The sequence below is a fragment of the Cervus elaphus genome, chromosome 20 (assembly GCF_910594005.1).
Source record: "Cervus elaphus chromosome 20, mCerEla1.1, whole genome shotgun sequence".
NCBI classification, from domain to species: domain Eukaryota; kingdom Metazoa; phylum Chordata; class Mammalia; order Artiodactyla; family Cervidae; genus Cervus; species Cervus elaphus.
In genome coordinates, this window is record NC_057834.1 from 42853629 (window position 1) to 42874696 (window position 21068).

Here is a 21068-nt window from a genome sequence, read left to right on the forward strand (position 1 = left end):
GCATTTCTCTGATAATGAGTGATGTTGAGCATCTTTTCATGTGTTTGTTAGCCATCTGTATGTCTTCTTTGGGGAAATGTCTGTTTAGTTCTTTGGCCCATTTTTTGATTGGGTCATTTATTTTTCTGGAATTGAGCTTCAGGAGTTGCTTGTATATTTTTGAGATTAATCCTTTGTCTGTTGCTTTGTTTGCTATTATTTTCTCCCATTCTGAAGGCTGTCTTTTCACCTTGCTTATATATACCTATGGACACCTTATCTTCAACAAAGGAGGCAAGGATATACAATGGAAAAAAGACAACCTCTTTAACAAGTGGTGCTGGGAAAACTGGTCAACCACTTGTAAAAGAATGAAACTAGAACACTTTCTAACACCATGCACAAAAATAAACTCAAAATGGATTAAAAATCTAAATGTAAGACCAGAAACTATAAAACTCCTAGAGGAGAACATAGGTAAAACACTCTCCGACATAAATCACAGCAGGATCCTCTATGACCCACCTCCCAGAATATTGGAAATAAAAGCACAAATAAACAAATGGGACCTAATGAAACTTAAAAGCTTTTGCACAACAAAGGAAAAAAATTTTTTTAATTAAAAATTATTTTGTGCAATATTTAGAAGTTACTTTCCATTTATAGTTTTTACAAACTATCAGCTATATTCCCCAGTTTGGGTAATACATCCTTGAGTCTATCTTACACCCAATAGTTAGTACCACCCACTCCCCCACACACCCACTGGGAACCACTGCTTTGTTCTCAATATCTGTGAGTCTGCTTCTTTTATGTTATACTCATTTGTTTACTGTATTTTTTAGATTACACATATAAGTGATATCATATGGTATTTATTTTTCTCTGTCTAACTTATTACATTCAGCATAATGTCCTCCAAGTCTACCCATGTTGCGGCAAATGATAAAATTTCACTCTTTTTTATGGTTAAGTAGTATTCCATTATGGAGAAGGCAATAGCAACCCATTCCAGTACTCTTGCCTGGAAAATCCCATAGACGGAGGAGCCTCGTAGGCTGCAGTCCATGGGGTCGCTAAGAGTCGGGCACATCTGAGCGATTTCACTTTCACTTTTCACTTTCATGCATCGGAGAAGGAAATGGCAACCCACTCCAGTACTCTTGCCTGGAGAATCCCAGGGACGGAGGAGCCTAGTGGGCAGCAGTCTATGAGGTCGCACAGAGTCAGACACGACTGAAGTGATTTAGCAGGAGTATTCCATTATACATATATTCTTGATTGCATGGCCCTTTAGGAAATAGTTGAAGTGATTAATATCTTGGTTCATTTAAAAGCTATTCACAGCACTAATCAGTTTGGGTCCAAACCAGGGATGGCTTTTTAAAATGGAGCAATACTTTCACTTCTATATATCTTATTTACTCCCTACAGTAGGTATGCTAAATTTTCTTCTCTACTGAAGTTTCTTCTCGAAGATCATACATCGTTTAGAGTCTTAATTCAAAACCTCTTCTCAACACTTGCTAATTTAATAAGCATTTACTAGGCATCTTACAATGAGATAGACAGTATCTAGGCCTTGGAAATACAAAAATTAGTAAGAAGTTATCCTATTCTGTAAGGGCTCACAGCCCACTCGAGAATTAGAACAACAAAATACAATACATCATGATATAGTATGTCTAGATTTTAGAATAAGCTCAAGGGAAAATTATTCTCTATTTTTAGTAATACATTACCATCTTCAGATTATCAAAGCCTTGGTGTCATCTTGTGCTCTTCCTTCTCTCCCTAAACCCACAGCGCTGTCCTTCAGGCTTCTGATAATACTTTATATGGGTTTTCTCTTTTCCTTTGCTAATGACATCTAATTCAGATTCAGTTCTCACTCAGCTGTGGAAATATCTTCTTAAAATATATATCATCCAAACCTATGGTCAAAATTCTAAATAGTCTACCATTTTCATCAAAATAAAGTCTAAACTTCTGGCCAGTCATTCAAGGGTCTCCGCTAAGTGACTTTAAACATAGCCTTCTAGACATTTCTTCCACTATATTTTCATATACCGATACTCACACTCTGGCCACAGTGAACCACTTTCTCATCATTCCCTAAATGTAGAGACACTTAGCTATTTCTCATTTGTTACTTATGCCATTTCATCTTTCTGAAATGCCCTTAAATCCCATTGCTGCCTATAGAAATCCCACTGTCTGTGGTCAAATGGGCACCCTCATACATTCTGGTGGAAGGATTGTAAAAATTTTTACAAAAAATTTTTGAAAGCAAAAATTTGTAAAATTTTTTGTAAAATTTTGTAAAATTGTAAAAATTCTTGAAAGCAATTTGATAATATGAATCAAGAACTTTCTAACTGTTCATATTCTTCATCCAATTATTTCCATTTCTTGGAATGTATATGAAGAAAATAATCCTGAATTTTGGGAAAACTTCATACCTGATTTATGTAAATGTAGCATTTTTTTTCTTTAATAGTGAAAACTAGTAAGCAACCAGAAGTGCCTAAAAATAGGTAGTATTAAGTAAATTATGATATAATGAGCCCATGTATTAGAAATTATATTTATTGAGATCATTATCAATAACTGAATAAAATACTTGGAATATATATTTAAATGGAAAAATACATATAAATACAATATTTATATTCAGTATAAGTATTAAGTTTATAGCTCATTTCTCTGATATACATTATGTTAAAGGACCAGAAAGAGTTATACCAAGTGTTAATGATGGTTGTCTTGGGGACTTCCCTGGCAGTCCAGTGAGTTAAGATTCCGTGCTTCCCCTACAGGGGATGTGGGTTCCAACCCTGGTCAGGGAACTAAGATCCCACATGCCACGCACGGCCAAGGAAAAAAGTGGGATCCTAAATGCCTTGTGGCACAGCAAAAAATAAAAAGGTTGTCTTTGTCTCCCTTTATGTATTTTTGAAATCATCTTTAACAAACCACTTATTATTTAAAAAAAAAAAAACTTATTAAAATTCTATTTATTCTTCAAAACCTACCCTGAATGCTATCTCCTCCATACCCCATTCATTAACTCAGAATTGTTTCTCTAACTTCTAAGCTCTAGCAATGCTTTATGAATTCTATTATAGCATTTAGCAAATTGTAGCTTCTGTTATAGCTATTTCTAAAAATCATGCTCCATTCACTAAAATATAAACTCCTCAGTGGTAGAATAGTCTCTTGCTCCTGTTTACATCTTCATTTCATACATTGATTCAACAAACATATATTGAGCACTGACCATGCACCAAGTATAGTGTTAGACAATGAAAAATGTAGCCTTTATCATCCTTCAAGTTTTGTTTTTTTTTGAGGGGGGTGGGGGGGGGGAGGCTTTCCTGATAGTTCAGTTGGTAAAGAATACCCCTGCAATGCAGGAGACACCAGTTCAGTTCCTAGGTTGGGAAGAGTCCCCTGGAGAAGAGAAAGTCTACCCACTCCAGTATTCTGGCCTGGAAAATTCCATGGACTCTAGAGTCAATGGGGTTGCAAAGAGTCAGACACGACTGAGCGACTCTAAAAAATTAAAAAAAACAAAATCCTTCAAGATGCTCATGCTCTAAAATGTAGAGTCAAGGAAACAGGCTGATACAGGTGACCATCCCAATAGAATGTAGTAAATGCTAAGATGGGGGTATGCATCCATTTCAGTGGAAGTACAGAAGAGTACCTGGCCTAGCCTGGGGAGTCTAGGAAGGCCTTTTAGCCAGATTATTTGACTGAATCTTGAAGGAGGAGAAAGAAATAGCCAGATGAAGAAGGGTAATCAGAACAGAGGAAGGTAAATGTGCCAAAGTCCAGAACTGAGAGAAAGTAAATGAGTTGAGAGAACTGCAGCCTGTTGGAAAGAGATGTGAGATAGGAAGGGAAGAAGTTATGAACAACCACAGCAATTGCTGGCCCAACAAAAACAGATTGGACATAATCATGAATTCCAGGCTCCACAGAGGTTGACTCAAACAAAGCCGTCTTAATATCATCAACCTTGTTCTTAATGCTCTCCTGAAAGGTTAGATTCTATGTGATTTCCAATGATACCAAGTTAACCTTCAGTAAAAGAATGTGGAGTCTTTCTCTAATTGGCCTCTTCTTTTTTTTAATCTTCCTTTTGTTTCTACTTACTCTTTTTGGTATGTATATGACACTGTTCTACGTCCCTCAATTTTTCTCCCTTTCTAGACATGAGTATTTAGCTCCTTTTTATAATACAGTATAGCATAATAAATAAAAGCATTAACTTTGAAGTCAGGGAGACCTTACTTAGAATCCTAGCTCCTTTACTGTCTGTGTGACCTTAGGCAGGTTATTTAACATCTTACTTAATATCTTGAATAAATTTTAGTTTTCCCATTTGTAAAATGGGAATAATAGTCTCAAGATTACTATAAGGATTAAACAAGATAATGTATGTAAAACATTTATCACATAGTATCTGACACAGAATATGTATAATAAATCATAGTTATTATTATTTTTATTATTCCTCCTTTAAATCTTTATTAAGAGAATATGACCTGATACAGAAAACTATGCCCTCAGCAATATCCCAATGTAAATGCAGTTATAAGTTTTACAGAATGCTTTCATAATGTCTAGCAATATAGGTAAATGACTTAATACCAAAATACACTTGAGTAAAAATTATTTTATGGGAGCCAAAATAATGCAAAATACCTGATTATAAACCCTCTGATGGTTTGACTGAATCCAGGAATAAAACTAGAGCATATAAGTGAAGAATGATGAACTACATATTTCTTCAGGGACCTCTCCCTAAATATTAGGCACTAGAGACTTTTGAGGTTAAACTACCTAAGAAGATCCTTAGTTATTTGGATAGTCTATGTTGCCAATGATGGGCAGATCTATAAATTTAGAAAGCTAGCTGAACTAGAGATACAACTGCCAAGGACTTAGAAAAATTTAGGAGCCTGACAAGGACATATTTGGTCAGACTGCCCTCAAGATGGACCAAGATTGTCTTTGCAAAAAAAGGGAGGAGTTTTATTTAATATGCAGATCAATGAGAAATGAAGGCTCCACAGTTATTGGGCATAAAACAACTTTGACCTGAGGAAAAAATTAAAGGTATTAACTATGTGCCCAATAGATCTTTATTCACACACACATACATGTGTGAAACACACACGTATTCACATACACACACTCATGTAAACATACACACCAAAAACTAAGTACCCAGGATACCTGGTGACCTCTCTAAGATAAACAGTTGTGAAATAGATGGGCCTCTAGGTAATACAGTAAGTTGATGGAGTGGGTTGGGAGTGGGTACAGAAATGACTCCTCTTTATCCTTAAGTTATTAAAATATAAGCTAGAAAAAAAAGAATACTCCATTTTCCCTCACTGAAAACTTATCTGATCTTTCAAGAGATCCTGACTTTTAATGTAGAGTTAGGGTACATGTTTTACATGAAACACTATAAGAATCTATATTAAATTCATACATACTGCCTCTTCTTAATGGAATCAAAGGCTGAAATAAGATTTAAAAAGAAAAAAGTTTTAACCTAGTGATTTTTCTTAGAAATTTCTATATAAAGAGATTAAGAATGTGCTTATTGATTTATAACTCAAGACAGATATTTATTACACCACTTCACTGAAATCACTCTTGCCCAGATTGCCACTTACCTCCATCTTGCCTCATTAAACAGTTTTCAAGTCTCATCTTACCTGCTCTCTTAACATTTGATGTATAATTTCTCTCTCCATTTTGAAACACTTTATTTAACTTCCAGAGGACTGCATTCTTCTGGCTTTCCTTCTACTCTACTTCACAGTCTCTTGAGTTCCTTAGTTCCTTTTTTCACTTCTTACTTCTAAACATTAGACCTCAGTTCCCCATCTCTCTCAGCTCACTCCTTAGGTGATCTCATTTAGTCTCATGGTTTTAAACATCATGTATGTGCTGGGGGACTCTTACCTTTATAACTTGAGTGTTAGACTCCATGTCCAACTGTCTACCCTTTGACCTCTCCACCTGTGTGTCTCTAGACCATGTTCAAAATAGAACCCTTGACCCCCTGCTACTGCCCCAATTTCCTCCATCTTGGTAAATGCAACAGCATTTACTCCAGGCCAAACCTTAGAGCCATCTTTTCTTTCTTCATATGATACCCTACATCTAATCTATCAGCAAATCCCGTCCTTTCTACCGTCACTAAATTACCCCAAATCTTATTACTTCTCAATAGCGCTACTGTTACCACTCTAGTTCAAGCCACTGCACATCTCTCTTGGTCTACTGCAGTAATCTCCCAACTGATGGTCACTTTCCCTCTCTTTTGCCTATAGTCAATCCTCTACATAGTAGCCCGAATGATCTTTTTTAAATTAAAAAAACCAGATTTTATTACTCTTCTACTCTAACCCCTCTCATGGCTTCCTTCACGCTTGGAATAAAACCCATGGTAAGTAAAGCATGGCATTATCTGGTCTCAACCTGCCTCTCCAACTCCTTTCTCCTCTCTCACTCAGCTTTGGGTACATTAGGCTTGTTGCTGTTTCTCAGACATACCAAGAGTATTCCCAGCTCTTTTCCCAGGTCTTTGCATCACTTGTTCCTTCACTTTACTTAGGTCTTTGCTCAAATATTTCCTCAGATAAGCATTCTCTGACTATACTATCTAAAATGTAGCCCTGGGGAATTCCACAGCAGCCCAGGGGTTAGGACTTGGTGCTTTCACTTCTGGCCCACGTTTGATACCTGGCCAGGGAACTAAGGTCCTGCAAGCTATGTGGCACAGCCAAAGAATAAAATAAAATATAGCCCTGACTCCCAACACTCTGCATCCCCTTACCATTTATTTTTCTTTATACTGAAAGAAGGTGACAGTTTTAGTCACTCAGTCATGTCCAACTCTTTGGGACCCTATGGACTATAGCCCACCAGGCTCGTCTGTCGATGGAATTCTCTAGGCAAGAATACTGGAGTAGGTAGCCATTCCCTTCTCCAGGTTCTTTATAGTACTTATTACCATATTACATATTTCTTTGGTTATTGTATGTTTCCCCTGTAGAATGTATATAGGCTTTAAAAAGACTGTCTGCCTTGTTTACCTCCATAATCCTAATGCCTAGAGTAGTGTCTGGCACAGCCTAGAAAGTTCAAGGCTGTAATTTGTTAGAAAGGAAATCGGCATATATTTTAGAAGGAATTTCTGATAAGTTAGTGTCTGTAATATGCAGGGAGAAAGTAGAGGGACCAAACACCCTGTTTTGTTACCAACTAAGACGTTTCCCAGGCCACAAGACTTTATTATTTTTTAAATGCTGTTTCTTTATTATTACTTCTTTATTTCATGTCTGGCTGTGCTGGGTCTTCGTTGCTTTACGTGGGCTCTCTCTGCTTGCAGTGAGCGGGGGCTGCTCTTCCTTGCGGTGTGCAGGGTTCTCGCTGCAGTGCCTTCTCTTGTGGAGCACAGGCTCTAGGGCACCTGAGCTTCAGTAGTTGCAGCACACAGGCTTAGTTGCTCTGCAGCATGTGGAATATTCCAAGACCAGGGATCAAACCCATGTCCCCTGCATTGGTCAGTGGATTCTTATCCACTGCACCACCAGGGAAGTCCATAGGACTTTATTTTTAAAATCAGGACAATCCTAGGCAAAATGGAACTGTTAGTCACCCTAGGAAAAGCACTACATATTTTTAAAGGGGATGGACTCACCTTTGAGTCCAATCAGATGGGCTTATACTTGGATAAAAACAAAAATAGCCATCTCTGCTTGTTGAGCATTTACTACAGACACTGTGCAAGCACTTTAAATACATTTTCTCATTTAATTTTTAAGGTAATCTATGAGATAGGCATTTTATCCCCAAAGCACAGAATAGGAAGCTCCTGATTCTGAGAGAATTAAGAAACTTGCCCAAAGTTGAACAGTTTGAGTGAAAGGTCTATAGAGTTAATAAAAGTAAACAACTTGGTAAGAACTGGAATGAACATTTGGAACTGATCTTGCACAGTTCTGAAGACAAGAATTTGTCCTCAAATATTTATCTAGCTTGAGGTTTTTAATCAGTTGTATTTTTAAAAGCAGATTTAGCAGTACTCAGCCAAAAAGAGGTCTGGGATGTTCTACAAAGTTGGGCCAGTTGACCTTCTCTGGGACTGGGACTGAATTGAATTGAATATTGAATGGGGTCTGGGATATTGAATGGGATCAGGGACAGCTCGATCTCACTGACTAAGTTCATATTACTAGTCATAAGAACCTCCACTCAATTTTCATTACCAGAACTTAGGTCTAAACTCAGTTTTTCTAAAATTTTTACCTATTTTTTGCAGTAAAAAGATCCTGGATGTTCTGGTTTGAATTTCATTCCCTATACTACCTCACTAACAGAAAGAATGTAGAAAAAAGGATAGTTTAAAAGTTAGTGTATTCTTTGACATAAAAGCCTAGATTTGAACCCTTGCTTTGCAATTAACCACCTGCATGACTTTGGGCAAGCCACTTTACCTCTGCCTGTTTTTTTCTTTAGTAAAAAGAAGATAATACCTACCTCATAGGATGATGATTAAATGAGATAATATATGTTAAGCTACTTAGCACAGAGTAAGTGCTCAATAAGTGGTGGCTATTGATACTAATAATAGCTTAGCCAGAGTTTATTATTGCTTTTGCTTATCAAACTGGATACTGAAAAACCTGCCTCCATTGATGAGAGGTGACAGTGGAGTTTGGATTTTATTCTCAATGTGTTAGGGAGGCATTCAAGAATTGTAAACGGGAATGGCAATAAATGAAAGGAATCAAAAAAGGAGCCCAGTGAGTTCTCTGGAAGTCCAGTGGTTAGGACTTGGTGTTTTCACTGCAGGGCCCTGGTTGAATCCTTGATCAGAGAACTAAGATCTTCCAAGCCATGTGTATGACGTGGGTGCTCAGTCGCTTAGACGTGTCCGACTCTTTGGGACCCTTTAGACTGTAGCCCTCCAGCCTCCTGTGTCCATGGGATTTCACAGGCAAGAATACTGGAGTGGGTTTCCATTTCCTACTCCAGAGGCTCTTCCTGACCCAGGGATCAAACCTGTGTCTCCTGCATCTCCTGCTTGGGCAGGCAGACTCTTTACCACTGAGCCACCAGAGAAGCCTGTGGTGAGGCAAAAAAAAAAAAAAAAAAAAGCCCATAAGAGAGTTTAAGAAAGAGTGATCAGAGAGAGAAGAGAAAATCAGGATACAATAGTATTTTAAAGCCAAGAGGGAAGTGAGGTGAGAGTAGTGAAAGTGAAAATCACAGTTGTGTCCTACTCTTTGTGACCCCATGGACTATATAGTTCTCTAGGCCAGAATACTGGAGTGGGTAGCCTTTCCTTTCTCCAAGGGTTCTTCCCAACCCAGGAATTGAACCCAGGTCTCCCGCATTGCAGGCGGATTCTTTACCAGCTGAGCCACAGGGAACTCTGAGGTGAGAGTAGACAACTGTGTTAAATGGTACGAGAGAGGAAGAAATAATGCCTGAAGATTGTCCAGTGAATGGCTGATACATAGAACATTTAAGGCCTATTGAAGAACAGCCATTTTAAAGTGGCATACTTTTTATGCCACTTTTCTTTTTCCAATAAGCCAGCATGTCTTAGTCCCTCCACTGCAGGCAAAAACACAACCTTCCTTTGAGTCCTGAGCAAAAATTTGCAACAACTTCCCTTTACCTAGGGAGTTAAACAAGTTCCTCAGTCTGCAGTTCTATGCTCTGTACAACATGGCCCCAAACCAACCTTCTATCTTCTTTTCCCACTGGTTTCCTAAGGACGTTTAATTTTCCTTCCAACTGAATTTCTTGCTGCTCTTCAAATAAAATCACAGTATTTTATGCTCTTATTTGTATGCTAGTTATAGCACAATTCATACAGAGTATGAATACTGCCGCATATTATAATTATCTGTATAATTATATAATTATAAAATCTCAGAATAATAAAGAACCTCACAAGTCATTTCTCTTGCAAGGATTTTGTCAGTTTTTTCACTAGTATGTGAAAAAGGGAGAAGAAATATTTTGGTGAATCTTTCATAAATCTAAATTTATTTGATTCAAAGGACTATCCTTAGATTGGAGATTATGTCCCCTTAAGTTTTGTTTTTGGTGTTAAAATTTCCTTTCTTTTACAATATGATGGTGATAATAAAGAGTTTTTCTTTTTAATGTTTAGTACTTGCTAATTTAAAAACTGGTAACTTTATGTCAATCTGCAAAAGTTTTTGAAATTCTTAAAGTCCATGAAATGTTTAAGTGATGAACCATTGATCTCCTCTAACCCTTATCTGACCCAGAAATTCCCCCTCTAGCAACATCTCTAACAAGTTATGTAAACCTCTGATTGAACACTTCCAGTGCCAGGGAGCTCATCTCCTCCCAAGGTAGCATATTCCATTTTTTTTTTAATAGCTTTAACTATGAACAAGTCTTAGCTCCACTTCAAAAAGGTGTTTGAGAGCTACTCTTTTAGAGAACCCCTGTCCTATGCCTTTTCCCTTAGTGGTCTCTCAAAATATTTCTACATGACACTCTGAAGAAATTGAAGTTTGATAGGAAATCATCGCCTGTGATCCTATTATACAAAAATACTTCAAGATGGAGCCTTGGAAAATATAATAAAACTCATTCTCTGCAGAAGCAGGAGGATTTATAGGTTTGTGATGAAACATATTATTTTCCTAGGTATTAAATTAGGTATTAATCTATTCATCAATATAGCATTAAAACCTATCAAACCATCCTGTGAAAAATTGCCTGAAAGCACTGGGGAAATTATTATATGTTGTGTTGTTCTAATTTTGCTTTATAGGTTCTCTTATATAATCACTTTAGGAGAAAAGCACTCTAAGACTGAAAATTGATAATGTGATTTGATTATATTTATTTGTAATTTTGTGTTACTTTTTTTTTCTAAAGCTGGGGCCTCAACTTTGGTGACCGAGGATATATACGGATGGCAAGAAATAGTGGAAATCACTGTGGGATTGCTAATTATGCTTCTTATCCAGAAATCTAGAGGACCTCTTTGTTTTATAACAATTCAAGAAAAAAGAAACACTTTCTCACAATTTAATTTTACCTGCTGTGACAGTAGAAATAAGTATGATATGATCAATTTATATTTACTGTACTAACAAAGTATAGTTTGATTCATGTACTTTTTTTAGCTTTGCAGATCTTGGGGAAAAGTTTGCTAAGTAAATTAATAATGTACAATAGATATATTTGTATGAAAGTTAGTCAACTAAGACAATCTGTCATGTTTATCACTCTTATTTGTCCTTTTAAAGTTTCCTAATATGCTCTTGAAACTTGATGGCATATAGATGCTTAATAAATATATATCTTTTCAACTCTGTATCATTACCACATACCATTCTCTTTTATTCTTAAGTAACTATTATAATCTGTTATGAGAATATAAATTGTAATATGCTGGTGATGTGCTATGGCAACTTTATGGAAGAAACTATTAGATTATTAATGTCCTCAGATTGTATCTTTGCACATAAAAGGATCAGTAAATATTTTAAAATCAGTGATGTCAAAGAAGACAAATGCTAAGGAGACAATCTATTTTCAAGCACTTTGTAAGAATTATTTTATTGATCAACAATAAATATACTAATTCAAATTATTTTTACCTAGTCATTAGCAATTTGGCTAGTATCTTTTGGGGGCAAAAAGTCAACCTGAATAAATAAACTGGATTTCTTTAAAATAATGCATTGCTCATATTTTATCTAATTCAGATTGATATTCCTCACACCTGCTCTAGATTAAGAGACAGTTCCTGAAGAGGTAGCAGGAACTTTAAATTGTCTAAGTTCATGTCTATGGCATGAAAAATGGATGGGATGATGTCATCAGTATATCTTAAACTGAACTTAAACTAATTTCACTATCTTTGGTTCCCTTGTCACAAAGTACACTTTAAAGAACAAGAATTGCTCACTATAATAACATAGTCGTAACATATGACTATCATCAAAACTGTAGAAAAACATTGTAGTTAAAAAGTATTTAGTTGACAGCACTTCCCTGGTGATCCAGTGGCTAAGACTCTGAGCTCCCAATGTAGGGGGCCTGGGTTCGATCTCTAGTCAGGAAACTAGGTCCCACATGCCACAAGTAAGACCCTACCCAGACAAATAAATAAATAAACATTTTCTGTAAGTATTTTTAAATTTTTATTTTGCCCACAATTTTTCAAGCACTGTAAATGGAACAAAAACATAGGTTCTTAATCTTTGTCAGTTGATTAAACGAATGGGTACCTTCTCAGAAAAATGTTTTTAACTCCTTAAAATAAAATTCATAGAATTACAAAGGATACTGATTATATTAAAATATTAAAATTTTTGAATATAAATTTGTGCAATAGAAATAAACATACTTCTTTTAAAATGCATTAAATAACAAGAGCCCATGACTATCTTAATTTTGAAATAGTGACAAATATAAATGATATTTGAAGGTATCTGAAAAAAACTGTGATGTGGTATAGAAATACCTGAGTTTTCTTTTGGTGACAGAATTGCAAGTATTATTATTACTGTGGTTTATGGACTATGTTCAGAATTGAAGGAAATGCTTTCAGTTAGAGATTACTGAAAATAAAGGTATCATTTTTTTTCCCCATAAAAATCCACAAATTTTCTAAATTCTATCCATAGATCCTTTAGGAATCTGTGGATCCCAGGTGAAGAACCTCTGAACTAGTAAGTAGAATAATGAAATATATAACAAAAATCTTCATTGTATGTCTAACAAAGGGGAATTTTCAGCCATAAGTAATTTTAAACTATGGAAATAGTCTTTTTTAAGAAATAAAAAGTTTACACAAAAGAAAGTTTAAATCAAAAAATAAATTAAAGAAAAATATTCTGGGAGCTGTATATAGGGTGATTTGAAGAAAATAAAAAGGATAGTAGCTAGAAAATACTATAGTAAGTATACATGTGTGGTGATAAAAGTGAAAGTGAAAGTCGCTCAATCGTGTCCGACTCTCTGTGACTCCATGGACTGTTCTTGGAATTCTCCAGGCCAGAATACTGCAGCCTTTTGGGTAGCCTCTCCCTTCTCCAGGGGATCTTCCCAACCCAGGCATCAAATTGGGGTCTCCCGCATTGCAGGTGGATTCTTTACCAACTGAGCTATGAAAGAAGCCTGTGGTGATAAAACCCTGGACAAATTTAGTAACTGAAAAAAGGAAGAAACTAGAAACAAATCGAGAACAACGAGCACATCTAGGATTTAAATGGATAATAAAGGTAAATAAACAGGAGGATTTAAACATTCCAGAACTAGGAATCCACTGAACAATGCTGTTAAAATCAGCATGCTGTTAAATGCTGTTAAGAAAGGGGCTCCCCAGTGGCTGAGTGGTAAAGAATCCACCTGGCAATGCAGGAGACATGGGTTTGATCCCTGGTCCAGGATGATCCCACATGCCACAGAGCAAGAAACCCCGTGTGCCACAACTACTGAGCTGTGCTATAGAGCCTGGAAATCAGAACTACTGAGCCCATGTGCTGCAACCACTGAATCCCCTGCAGAGAGCCATGCTTTGCAGCAAGAGAAGCTACCGCAATAAGAAGCTGGCACACCACAAGGAAGAGTAGCCCCCACTCACGCAACTAGAGAAAAGCCCGTATGGCAATGAAGATTCAGCACAGCCAAAAATAAATAAAAATTATTTTTAAAAATATAAGAAAAATATGAAGACAGACATTATTTCTTTGAAAAGAATTATCCTTTTCTTACACTTCTCTAGATGAGAATCTTGTTGATGCTTCATATACACGTTTATACTCTAACTTACATGTCTGTCTTTAAAACCAAAAATAAAAGCAGCCCTTAAGCGATACAACTATTCAAGATGAATCAATGTATCTTTGCTGATGCCTCCCACCCTACTACCAATCTTCAATTCATCCTCCTACCAGCCGGAGGGAGCCTGTGAACATACAGATTAGATAATATCATTTCCAATTGTAATCATTCAATATCTCCCATTACACCTGAGAGGCACAAATTTCTTAATGTGGACTATTCAGTTCTGCATATCCTGGCTTTCTTTTCTCATCTGGAGACAGTTTTATGTATTTGCTATGCTTTTATCATAGTGGCCTCCCTTCAGTTTCTGAAGCACTTTCTACTTTAGGGCCTTTGCAAGTAGTATTTTCTCTGCCCAAAATACTTCTCCATGCCCCTTTTCTGGTTGTAACTCAAAAGACATTTCCTCAGAGAGCTCTTCCATGACCCTCCTTCCTATCTAAATTAAACTTCTCTGCTCTTGACTTTCTCATTGAATTCAGTGTTTTTCTGCCGTAACACTTACATCAAATTGTAATTATGTATATATTGATGTATGTTTATTCATATAACATCTCTCTCCTTCATTAGATTGTATGGTCACGGAGGGCTGAAATCATGACACTTTGTACCCAGACCCTAGCATACTACCTGCCTTAAAGTCAGTTCAGTTCAGTTCAGTCGCTCAGTCATGTCCAACTCTTTGCCACCCCATGAACTGCAGCACGCCAGGCCTCCCTGTCCTTCACCAACTCCCGGAGTCCACCCAAACCCATGTCCATTGAGTTGGTGATGCCATCCAACCATCTCATCCTCTGTCGTCCCCTTCTCCTCCTGCCCTCAATCTTTCCCAGCATCAGGGTCTTTTCAAACAAGTCAGCTCTTCGCATCAGGTGGCCAAAGTAGTCAGTCACTGTTGAAAGAATGAATGAGTGATGAATGAAAAAAAAAAAAGAATGACTGGCACATTGTAAGTGTTAGAAGTAAAAATATGCCCTAGTTTATTCACAATAATGAACTCCAACACTTTGAGAAACTATTTTAGAACTCCTGTTAAAAATTTAAAGACTCCATTATTCAAAACTTAATTTAATGTTTAGAAGAGCTAATACATTCACATGGGGCTTCCCTGGTGGCTCAGATGGTAAAGAATCTGCCAGTAATGCAGGAGACCCAGGTTCTATCCCTGGGTCGGGAAGATTCCTTGAAGAAGGCATAGCTACTCACTCTAGTATTCTTGCCTGGAGAATCCCATGGACAGAGGGTGTAGCCTGGTGGGTTATAATCCACAGGGTCACAAAGAGTCGGACATGACTGAGTGACTAACACATACTATATATTCACATGGCTCAAAAATCAGCAAGTATTGTGGGATGGGGGGGTATTTTCCCTACTATCTTCCTAGTTTCTCCAGCCAGAGCCCTGTAAATTGGATTGACAAAAAGCAGATAAACAAGAAAAAGCATACAAATTTAAGTTTACTTGACATGGGAGCCATCAAAAGGATTTAAAGACTGGAAGAAACAGTTAAACTTGGGTGTTTTTATACTAGGTTTGATGAAGAGTGGGAAGTCCTGGAAAAATGTGGGAAGACAAAAAAGTATGAGCTAAGGGGTGGTAAACTGGGAGAAACTCAGCAAGTTCTGCTAAGTTCAGAAACATTCAGGAGCATCCCTTGTCTAGAACATAAGGATGCTCCTTTCTTCCAGGTATAGGGAGGGCACCACTCACATGAGGGTCTTATGGCCTGCTTCAGAAAGGGGAGGGGGTGACAGAGAATCCTTCCAGCACCTGCTGTTTCTATGAACTGCTTCAGGGGGAAAGGGACAGGAATTCTGCACTTGCCATTCTTTGAATTCCTTCAGCTTAAAATATTCAATATATCAAAATGCCATATTTTGGGTAGTGTGTTCTGAACCCTATAAGTGTATAACAGTCAATTCTCATTATTTTTTAGTAGTGACCAGCAAATAATATCATGAGCAATGAATTATCAAATACTGAACTATTGTTTTTAAGGGAAATGCAAGGTAAGTTTCCTATAAGACCCTGGTCACATCATTTTAATCAACTGATTGATACATGACCTTCTTCTGTGTATGATTCTGCTTAAAGACACCTTATTTAATATACTTTGTTGATTCATTAATATTGAATTTACAGCCAGCAGCGCTATATAACTCATGCCTAGACAAATCTTATCTAACACTTGTATTTCCTCTTTAAGGCATATAACAACTTCCTCATGTTTAGGAACATTGAACACAACTAGCGCTATCTATTTTAAACAGCAAAATCACCTCCCTTCTAGAAAAGACACAAAAATGCAAAAAAAAAAAAAAAAAAAAATAGAGTAAAAGGTACTAAAAAGACTTCGAAAAAAATACTTATGTACAATAGGAGAGCTTAAACAAGAAGACAGAACACAAACTTGTCCAAAGAGAAAAAGTCAATATAAGTCAACACCTGGATAAGAAATCACCTAAGCAGAAATTGTCATAAAACTAACATATATCACATCCATTCTCCTAAGGGTTCGTTTATATTTTCCTGTAAGTCATTTGTTCTCCCATAAGTTCCCCTCTGTCCCTCTCTATCCCTTATTAAGATAGCATATGAACTTCACATTCTAACCACATCCTTGAGTCACATTTCTTTATGAATTCCCATAGAAATATATATAATTAAATCTGTGGGGTGTTTTTTTTTTTCTATTGCCAATCAGATTGTTGTCAGTTTAATTTTCAGGTCCCAAGTATTAGACTAAGAGGGTAGAGGAAAGGTTTTCCTTCCCTAACAATTTCGAATAGCAAATAAATTGTATAAAAATTGATCAGTAGAATATAGATATGTGTATGTTGGCGGTGCTTGTGTAATATAACTAAGAATTTATCAATTTCTAGACAGCAAAAATATTATGTTCCCTGGAGTACCTAGCAGCTATTATTAAACAATTCAGAGGCATATACAAAATGGTACTATGATTTACACTATGCATAGTTGAAGATTGTTTTATGGTGTGTATCTGTAAAAGCTGAACTTCTTAGTCTCAATCAACATTTTAAAAAGCAGTAATAAAAAAAAAAAAGCAGTAATAGATTTATCAAGAGCCTCATTTTAGGCTCAGTTTTATCAATAGTTTTATCAAGAGCCTTTTGATGAAAGTGAAAGAGGAGAGTGAAAAAACTGGCTTAGCACTCAGTATTCAAAAAGCTAAGATCATGGCACCTGGTCCCATCACTTCATGACAAATAGATGGGGAAACAATGGAAACAGTGACAGACTTTATTTTCTTGGGCTTCAAAATCAGTGAAGATGGTGACTGCAGTCATGAAATTAAAAGACACTTACTCCTTGGAAGAAAAGCTATGACCAACCTAGACAGTACATTAAAAAGCAGAGACATTACTTTGCCAACAAAGGTCCGTCTAGTCAAAGCTATGGTTCTTCCAGTAGTCATGTATAGATGTGAGAGTCGGACCATAAAGAAAGCTGAGTGCTGAAGAATTGATGCTTTTGAACTGTGGTGTTGGAGAAGACTCTTGAGAGTCCCTTGGACTGTTAAGATCAAACCAGTCAATCCTAAAGGAAATCAGTCCTGAATATTCATTGGAAGGGCTGACGCTGAAGCTGAAACTCCAATACTTTGGCCACCTGATGTGAAGATCTGACTCATTGGAAAAGACCTTGATGCTGGGAAAGATTGAAGGCAGGAGGAGAAGGGGACAACAGAGGTAGAGATGGTTGGATGGCATCACCAACTCAATTGACATTAGTTTGAGTACACTCCAGGAGTTGGTGATGGACAGGGAAGCCTGGGGTGGTGCAGTCCATGGGGTCACAAAGAGTCAGACACAACTGAGCACTGAACTGAACTGACTGAATAGTTTTACATCAATGATAATTATTTTAGTTGTTTCTTCTAGTATTTACCTTCTGATAGATTTGTATTGCTATTTTTTACTTATCAATTTTAAATGGTATCTATATGCTTATTATTATGGTAGCTGATATTTTAGATCTCTTGCACCAACACCACCCATTTCTCCACTCTCATCCTCAAAATAGAGTCAGTGATACAGTTGGTTTAACCAGTAGTTAGATATTGCATTGAAGGAGTTCAATGTGCCAACCCTAAATGTGCCACTCTGGTGTATTGACTATTTTGAGTTAAAGGCACTTGAAAAACAGTAGCTGCACAAAGGACATTCTGATCTTCCTTCTTTTTCTTAAAAGCAGGAGATCAAATTCCCATGTGAAAGATGTCCTTTCTCTACCAGAAGGAAAGAAACATTTTTTATCAAGGACATGCTGAAATAAATCTGTACAAACTTTAACTAACCTTCACCTTCCTAGTCACTTCTCCACTCATTTAACTATCCCAATGCACCACCCCCCCTTTGCCTAGTCACATTTTCACAATTTTACTACTTGCCAATTTAATATATAAGCATTCAACTCTGCTTCTTTGGGTCCTCACTTTTCTTGTGAAGACCCCATGTACCTGTAAAAAAGATATAATTAAAACTTGTGAGTTCCGGCAGAGAGCGCGGCTAGAAGCGGATCGTGGACTTCTACCCTGGGGCCCTCCAGGCCCTCCGGCCTTTGGTCGGTAGGTGAACTGGGGGGCCCCGGGACATTCTCGGATGTGTTTTGCAGAGCAGTCGCCGAGGCCGCCAATTGGCAGGGCCCAAGACTGGAAGCAGCTGCGAACCTCTCCCCCCCACCCCACCCCACCCCACCCCCACCGCCGCGACCAAATGGCGTCGGCCCCTCCGAACCAGGATCCTGCCGACCGCTGAGTCTCTTCACCCAGCGCTGCAGGGCTTGGGCTTAGGCGAAGCCTCCGCCTGGCCACCGAGAACGTGGCGCCTTTGGGAGTCGGGCGTGGCAGGACTGGAAGAATGGCGGCCGCTCGAACTCTGCGGAGGGCTGTTAGAGTCTCGGGGGCCCGGGAAGGATTGTGGACGCCAGCTCGTCCACCCTTAGGCCTTGGGGCCACGCGGATCCGCGACCTGAGGTGACCGCTCTGTCCCAGTTGGACGAGACCTCACCTCGTCTGGACAACGACGGACAAAGGCCTTAACGGGCCCGCAAGGTGAGCGGAGCCGCCGTCGACGGCGGGTGGAACGTTAGCGGGCCATCGGGCGGTGATCGTCGTTCTACCGAGACCTTGATGTCGTAAGATAGAAATGGTAGAATAACGTACCCCTTGTGGCCAACAGAAAGTGCCCGCCGCCCTCTGGGAAGATTACTGGCCGCTGATAGAAGGCCTGTGTATATAATATGAAAAAGCTGCTCTCAACTTTACCCCCAACCTTTCAAAAGAAAACTTTCGCTACATCTAGGCCTCCTAGATGTAAAGAGGTTGCCGACGTATGATAAAATAGTTAGAAAAATCACGTCTTGTAAATGCCCGTTTGTTTAAAAAAAAAAAAAAAAAAAAAACTATATTAAAGAAATGTCTTCTGGAAATGACTTTTCGAAATGGAGTTGTTTGATTACCTCTAGAAGCAACTTCCGGAGCCACCGAAGTCCCCGTTTGTTCAGTGGGTTGGAGGACGTGGAATGGAAGACCTTGAGGAGGAAGAATAGAAAGTTCTATGCCAGACTGGTCATACTTAGAAGACATTTTTATATAACCATTGTTTTCTGTGTGCATTTTATTCCTCACTACTGTATATATAGTTGACAATAAGTACTTTTTTGAAATACCTAGTCTTTCTAGATGTTCTGAAGTGCCTGATATATGTTAAAAGTCGAGGTAGTAAAAAGACATTTTGTAAAAAATAAATAAATAAAAAAAAATAAAACTTGTATGTTTTCTGCTGTTAATCTGCCTTCTGTCAGTTTAATTCATAGGCCCAGCCAGAGACTCTAACAAGGTAGAGGAGAAATTATTCCTCCCATACAACCTTATTATGATTCTATCATTCACAGATGAGCTATTTACTTTTTCACATGTTTTTTGTTTTTTGTATAGTTGTTAATGACTCAAAAATAGATTTAATATGAAGCACTGTATCGTAGGGCTTTCCATGTGGTGCTAGTGGTAAAGAACCTGCCTGTCAATGCAGGAGATGTGAGACTCAGGTTCAGTCCCTGGGTGGAGAAGATCTCCTGGAGGAAGGCACAGCAACCCACTCCAGTATTCTTGCCTGGAGAATCCCATGGACAGAGGAGCCTGTCAGGCTACAGTCCATAGGGTTGCACAAAGTCAGACACAACTGAAGCAACTTAGCACGCATGCACTGTGTCATAAAGTTAATATGTCATCATTAGATGGTCTAGTGACTGCCCATCTGCCAGCACTGAAATTACTTGTGAGCTCATCTCAGGAAACCAATTTTACCCTAAAATAGAGTAATACTTGTGTTATCTTCACAAAATTCTTGGAAGAAGCAACGTAAAGTAACAGAAGGATGAGGTAATGAATGTGAAAGTTCTTTATAAGCTGTTGACCTGAAACAGACTGCCAGATATTTTTCCAGCAAAGATGGGTTTATTTGGGATCAGCAGAAAATTGCAATTCCAATGGTTTGCAACCAGGGCCAGCCATGTGCAAGTCCTTACGTAGCATAGGGAGGAGAGTGCTTTTACAGAGAGAAAAAGGAAGTTGGGAAGGCCACAGTAAACAAAGAGTCTATGACTTTTCATTGGCTGAATTAAGGAAAGAAATGAAGTCCTTCTTCCTGTCTCTCAGGGCATGAGAACTTTCCATTCTGATCTCCCAACTTCATTTAAGTGGGGCTTCTGTTTAATTTTTTACAAAACATTAAGTGTAAGGGAAACAAAAAGCAAAATAATTAGACCAGGGGATTCTCACTATTTCTGACAGTGAAAACAGAGTTCTAGTCTTCATTCTTCTCTGAATTTACTGTGAGAAAATCTTTTCATATCTAGGGTGGCTGTTTTCTAACTGGTAAGGCAGGTAGATCTACCAAAGACTATGAATTACTAATATATGTCTACACTACTGACACTACTTGGATATATAACAATCTGCAAACTAAGTTTGTATTACTAGACAATCTTTAACTACCTACCAGCTCTGCGTATTATTTTGCTTCTAAATGAGACATTAATTACACTCAAGCTATCACTGTCCCCACAGACACAGCAAAGTAGAAATATCTAGGTAGGAGACTGCTAGAGCGACTGTTTCCTGAAGACACAGGAGACTGTAAGATGGGAAGGCACGCAATATGTGGTAGATGCCGTAACAA

At 37.9% G+C, this 21068-nt stretch overlaps 1 protein-coding gene across 1 annotated transcript in view; it reads left to right on the forward strand.

Moving 5' to 3' along the window:
- The window catches only part of CTSS (cathepsin S), a 30398-nt gene extending 18739 nt beyond the window's left edge, over positions 1-11659 (forward strand). The window contains exon 9 of the mRNA XM_043877435.1: positions 10942-11659. Within this exon, the coding sequence (XP_043733370.1) occupies positions 10942-11041 (100 nt within the window). The 3' untranslated portion in view covers positions 11042-11659. The remainder of the gene's footprint in view (positions 1-10941) is intronic.
- Positions 11660-21068: the final 9409 nt, after the last annotated feature.